General features: G+C 49.4%; 1 protein-coding gene across 4 annotated transcripts in view; it reads right to left on the minus strand.

Annotated features, from left to right (window-relative positions):
• LOC103460746 (rac GTPase-activating protein 1) overlaps positions 1–6,247 on the minus strand; it is a 16,633-nt gene that overhangs the window by 1,267 nt on the left and 9,119 nt on the right. For 3 of the 4 annotated variants that reach the window (XM_008403049.2, XM_008403050.2, XM_008403047.2), the window contains exons 2-16: positions 5,784–5,884; positions 5,505–5,707; positions 5,292–5,431; positions 5,041–5,116; positions 4,900–4,953; positions 4,683–4,775; positions 3,776–3,929; positions 2,699–2,817; positions 2,049–2,213; positions 1,401–1,496; positions 910–1,108; positions 732–834; positions 509–641; positions 330–420; positions 112–223 (exon numbers count right to left, since the gene is read on the minus strand). In XM_008403049.2, the coding sequence (XP_008401271.1) occupies positions 112–223; positions 330–420; positions 509–641; positions 732–834; positions 910–1,108; positions 1,401–1,496; positions 2,049–2,213; positions 2,699–2,817; positions 3,776–3,929; positions 4,683–4,775; positions 4,900–4,953; positions 5,041–5,116; positions 5,292–5,431; positions 5,505–5,707; positions 5,784–5,884 (1,839 nt within the window). The remainder of the gene's footprint in view (positions 1–111; positions 224–329; positions 421–508; positions 642–731; positions 835–909; positions 1,109–1,400; positions 1,497–2,048; positions 2,214–2,698; positions 2,818–3,775; positions 3,930–4,682; positions 4,776–4,899; positions 4,954–5,040; positions 5,117–5,291; positions 5,432–5,504; positions 5,708–5,783; positions 5,885–6,247) is intronic. The other variant, XM_008403048.2, reaches the window with a different exon arrangement.

A 6,247-nucleotide genomic window follows, 5' to 3' on the forward strand; every position in this document is an offset into this window, starting at 1 on the left:
AGGACAGACGGTGGGACACAGAGGACAGACGGTGGGACACACAGGACAGACGGTGGGACACAGAGGATCTGAAGCAGACCGAATAGTGGGACCGGTCTGCTCTGGTCTTACGTGGTGCTGAAGTTGTTCCCCAGGTTTAACATTCTTTCTCGCAGAGAACCTGGACTGGTCATTCTGTAGACGCTGCTCAGCTCTGGAGACGTCAACGGCTGGAACAATAGACCTGAAAACAATTGGATCAGAAATTCAGTGCACCACCYGAGAAAAGGTTCTGAATTTGTATCTGTGTGTTTGGGTCCCACTGAGCCCTTCATCTTGGCTGAGCTTACTGGAGGAGGATGCAGACGGGTTCTGGTCCATTCCCACGGTGAGGACTTGTCTCCAGTAGCTTTCAGGAATGGACAGCAGGCAGCAGACGACCTGGGGATGTGAGCAATCATTTGATCCAGATTCACCAAGGGGACCACARCCAGCTCAGAACCGAGACCAGWGGATCTTYTAAACAGACCTTTGGCTGAATGGTAGTGTCTTTCATGATGGTTGTTGGAGACGGCTCAGCAATGCTGTGACCCACTATGGTCGGTCCAAACACTCTGGCCAAGTTGTTCTGGTCCATCTGGCACTGCGGACTCCTCATCACCCTGAATTTCAAGGAGAACAGGTTGGTTCTGAAGACATGATAGCAGGTCCAGGTTCTGTCTGCAGACCTCTGATCTACTGAAGATTCTTACTTATGGAGGTGAATCATGAGGAAAGCCAGGGTGTCTCTATTGGCCTTTGGCAGCTCGGATACGGCCCGGTACAGGACAGCAGAACCATTGTCCTCATCCAGCTCTAAAACACAGACAGACACTTTTCAGTGGATGATTAGAGCCAGTTACGAAACAAATTCAGAATCGATTCTTCTACCTGAAGCCTCCATGAAGAACCTGTGTAGCCTGAAAGTGACCAGTGGTTCCCTCAGCCTCCTCAGGAAGTCCTTCAGGACCCCACAGACTACATGGATGTCCTGAACTTTACTGAGCATCAGAGAAGGCTTCCCCTGAAGGATCCGATCTCTGAGATTTCTCACTGGACGCTCTCCCCCAGGGACCCGATACAGGCCTCTCTGAGGAGGACAGGTCAGACACACATGAGACAACAGGGTAGAAAGATACAAGTAGATAGTTCTCTGGTGGATCAGGGCTGTTAAAGTCCAAGAATAGTACACCCAAACTGAGCAGCAGGTCCACTAATTGCACCCTGAGGGGACAACTTGACCCTTAAAATGTCACATCTTCTAGCCCTTCTGTGGCAGATTTGGACCATCCTCATCTGAAAGCCCGGTCCAGTATTTTAGGTTTAAAATTTCCTTTTGGTTCCTGCAGAGATCAGAGAAGGAACAACAGCGAAGAGCTCACCTCATGAAGACCCCTCCTCTCAATCTCAGCCACGCAATCCACGATGACCTGAGGAACTCTGGGATGGGTCAACGGAGCAAAAGCTTCCAGAGAGTCCTAAAACAGAGCASAACTTAAATCAGAGCTACATACACATCAGTTGGTTCTGTTGGTGTTCTGATGTCTGTCAGATCAAGTCCAGATGGTGGACTGGTGCCCTGCAGCTTAGTTTGACCATCATTCAGTGGGTTCAAACTTCTTCTCAAAGGTACCTGAAGCTGGAACTAAGKTCCAGGTTATTTTTCTGACCAACCTCGACAGGTGCTCTGTACCGTTTCCACGACAACTGCTCTACCCCCTCACCTCATYAGCATCACTGAAATCATYCAGTAAATCAGAGAAATGTYTTCTGAAASTCAAAGTCTGAAGTTTCAGAGAGAATCAGGACAAACCCTGGWGAAACACCTGGAGCTCAGCGAGGTTCTCCTCCTCCCTGCAGGGAATCCAGAGTCCGTTTTCTGTCCCTGATTTCACCTTCAGTCCCACAGGAACCTGGAGGTCAGTGAGCTCTACAAACCCAGCAGACCAGAGGGAGTCCAGCCTGTCGGTCGCTTATTCTGCAGGCAACTGAATGCAACGGGTCACATTGAGCTAAACCAACTGAGGTACCTTATGAGGTCCACCTCCTGCCACTGCGCTGGAGGACGAGCAGCTGTGTGGAAAATTCTGTTTGCACTCTGGATGAGCCACAAGCCGACAGGTCCTGCATTTTACAGCCATTTTCCCAAAGCGAATCCTCTTCCCACATGGCATGCAGGTCTCTGGTCGGATCACCTGGAAGGASACTTCAGGTTACTCAGGAACTTCACGTCAGAGGTCTTAAAGGTCAAGACTCCACAAGGCTTCTGTCCTGATGCATCCCTACTCCAACACATCTGGATCAACTTAAGGCAGGGGTGTCAAACTCCAGTCCTCAAGGGTCACTGTCCTGCAACTTTTAGATGTGCCTCTGCTGCACCACCTGAATAGATTAAGTAGGTCATTAAGGCTCTGGAGACCTGATCTACACAAGGAGGAGGTAATTAAGCCATTTTATTCCAGTGTTTTGTWCCTGTAGCACATCTAAAAACTGCAGGACAAAGGAGGACTGGACTTTGACACCTGTGACTTRAGGCATGCTGAAGGTATAGTCCAAGCATTTGATGCTGTTGTGTTGGGCAGGAAYGCATCTAGAAGCAGCAGGGCAGCAGCTCTTGAGGAGTTGGAGACCCCTGCATTGGACATRGGGTCCCAGATCAGGTCCAGTAAGACTTATGTACCGTTTTAGACAGAAACTCGTGTCTCAAGGATTTGTGGAGAACCGGAACGTTTCTGTCCTCCACAGGAGCATTAAGCTCCACTGATTTCTCATTGCTGGAGCTCCACAAAGACGTTTGATCTGAGGAGAAGATGGAAAGACCAATCAGAGACCAGAAGTACCTTCTCATCACCAGTTGGACCTCAYGGTCCATTTCCCTGCCTTACAACAGGTCTGATGGAACTGAAATCCAGACAGGATGCAGCACTGAACTGGTACCAAATTGACCAATACCAAACCTGCAGTAGGGTTCTGATTGGTTCTGACAAAATTCAGTAGAAAATAGGGGCTTCAGGGTGGACCCRAGTTCAAATGATTAATGGAGATGAACCAGCACCAATTCTGATCCAGAACACCAGTCCGCTCAGTCTGAGCTGACTGCCTAAAACAGGATCAGAACTCTGTCAGGATTAAACTGCGACCAGCTGAACAGATCCAACTGTGAGGACCAGAACTTTCCATGCGTTTTGATTCTGCAAGAAATAAGAACCACAAATGTAYGAGGAACCAACAGAACTCTAACAACAATGGTTTCTAAAAGAAATATGATCACAATGTCCAAGATAGTCCATCCTGTCCCCTACGGTCCAAACATGCAATTCTCTTAACTGATCTCTGTCAACTGATATTGGGAGCTTTCTGTGGACAGACTGCCCTCTGCTGGTTGTTCTCAAGCATTACATTTTGTATTTGACTTTTCTGCTCTGATCCCGGAAGTCCAGACCAAATCCAGTTCAGGGTGGTCCGGACCTGGTCCAGGTTTAAATCAGAGCAGCATGTTCAGACAATAGGTTTAGGTAATCCAGGCTTGCTGTGGATCCAGATTCCATGTTCTGATTCTTAAAGTCCAAAATCCACAACAAATGTCATCTTAAGGAATGCTACCAGACAATTCAGATCTGGTTCTGGACGGTTAGTTCAGCTGTAAAGCAGCAGTGGAACCTGTAAGAAGTTAAAGGTCAAAGTCCTGATGAAGATCTTCTCCTGATCATCAGAATCTAAAGATGTAACCCAACTATAGAAAAAAAGATCCACTCACCTCTTCCTCCTGCAGCCCGAACGGAGACGGCCCCCTCCTGGGAGGCGGATCGAGCCGGGTCATCGGGACAAACCTGTTTGATTCCCAGAGCCATGCGGTTCTGTCCGCCTGCATCTGGAGTCGCCACGGATACCTTCACGATGGTTTCCACTTCCTGAGCAGAAGAAAAGGTTGGTGGCCAGAACCGACAGGTCCCTGCTGGGTTCTGCTAGCTTGTTCACATGAGCCTCATGTCTTCTGCAGTGAAGCATCATGGGACATTTTCCAAAAAAATAAGCTTTTTGAACTTTGTTCGTTTTAGACCAAAGAAAGAGAAGCTGTGATCTCAGGACTGAAGGGTTGTGTCTTACAGACTCGGCTGGTCTGATGACTGCAGGTCACTTTGTGTTYGGATTAGTTACAACAACCAGAACCATAAGGTCCAGTGTGAAACATCACCAGAACCATTTTGACAACTGCAGTTCTGGGAAAACAGGTTAAATTTGAGGCTTCACACGACCTTCAGTCTCTCACCYGTGACGGTGGAGAGTGACAKGCGGAGTGGGGAATCGAACCAACAACCCACCAAAGAATTTACTGGAAACATTCAACAAATGTTTAGTGACCGCCTGGGACAGACATCCAGGTGTTTGTTCACGGAGGAGTATGTGTGATTCTGTGGGGCGGATTAATGGAATAGTACAGTCTACCCGACCCGGACCGCCACACCTAACCCGAACCAGAACAGCCATCARTTTCCTGAGATGCACCTCAGTCTACTTCAGCAGCTGRTTCCAATGATCAACTGGACCTTCATCAGGAGGACAACCATCATCAGTTCTGTTGGGTCCAGCTGTCAGGAACTTCTACTCCAGTCTGAGGTTCTGGTCTTCAAGAAGAAAACCMACCATCTTCAGGTTTTCCTCACCTTCTCAATTGTTCTCTTCTCCTGGATCTCTGCAGACACATTCCCAATTCTGCTCCGCTTCGCCACTGGACCTCCAACCAGCATAGAGGAGCGCTTCACGAACCCACCGGACCGACAAGGACAGAGACGGGTCAACAGGGTGAGGATGGAAGACAGGAGGACATCAAGAGGACAGATCATCATCAGCTTTTCGGGTTCGAAGMCAATCAGGACTCACCCTCCGCTCTCGGGCTCGAGACCTCAGAGGTTTGATCAGCGAGGTGTCCAGGTCCTGATATATGAAGACAAACGTACTCTGATCAGTGGGACCGTCCTGTTTGTGTGTGTGTGTGTGTGTGTGTGTGTGTGTGTGTCCTACCACATAGTCTTCAGTGCGGTCGTAGCTGATGTCGGAGTGGGACAGGAAGGACGACTCGTCAATGACAGACAACCTGCTGGGAGACGATCAGATGGGTCAACAACAGCCGACCCGGTTGGACGGTTCTAGAGACCMGCTCTGGATGCGACTGGTCTGGTCTGGTTCTGAAGCAGTTGTSCTTGGAAAATCAGGAGCATCATCTGTAGCTTTACCTCCTGTCCCACCACTTGAACCCGTTTCTCTCCCCTCACCTCTTGGTGCTGTGGAGCAGCGTGGCGTTGGCTCCTTGCTGGTTGAGCTTTGCTAGGAGGTTTTTCTGCTCATCGTTCAGAGAAGTGTTGAACTTTCCATCTTGGACCAGGATGTCACACATGAGCTGCATCTGCCTCTCCTGCAACCGGTCGGAGTCGTTAGCGCCTCCTGCAGGCTGCCGCTGAGATCAGAAACCAGTCAGCTTCCCTCACCAGGTCCTGGCATTTGGCCTCCACCTTGTGCCGCTTCCTCATCTCCACGTCCACCTGGTTCCGGGCGTGTTTCAGTTGGATCTCCAGAGCCGCTTTGGCCACGTCCGACTTCACCAGCAGTTCCTTGAAGCGCTTCAGCTCTGCCTCCGCCTGCTGCCAGCTCCGCCTCACCGCCTCCAGGTTCTGCACCACGATCAGGCATTCTGCAGSGACACGAGATCCATCAGAACAAGAACCTGGCGGTCCATCAGAAAAAGGACCGCCAGGAGTGGTTCTTGCCTTGCTCCACAGCCATGCTGCTCTCCTCCATGTGGATCCGCTGCAGAACCAGAGCCAGAAGCGCCTCCWTCTGGAGCCGAGCGTCCATCACCTGGACACACCTGGAGGACAGAGGCATGGGAGCAGTTAAACCAGAACGGACCAGAATCTGACCCAAAAATAAAACCAAAGATATAATTAGATCTTTAGAGCTTCAGGAACGACCCAGTTTATCAGCTGTAGTTCTACTACCAGAGAAACTTTCTCTGGTTCTTCAGAACCGGTTCTGAYTGTAAAGTGTGGGAGTGATTCTGGACCTCTGGTTTGTTGGGAACCAGAATTCACATCAATCTTTAGCTTATGTAATCATAGATAATTGTAATCAATAAATTATTAATAAAATGTCAATTATTTCGTTTCATCAGGGCAACAACTCCATCGTCTCTGGAAGACAAACTCCGTCTGTCATGAAGGAAACTCCAGCA

This window comes from Poecilia reticulata, unplaced genomic scaffold (assembly GCF_000633615.1).
Source record: "Poecilia reticulata strain Guanapo unplaced genomic scaffold, Guppy_female_1.0+MT scaffold_282, whole genome shotgun sequence".
NCBI classification, from domain to species: domain Eukaryota; kingdom Metazoa; phylum Chordata; class Actinopteri; order Cyprinodontiformes; family Poeciliidae; genus Poecilia; species Poecilia reticulata.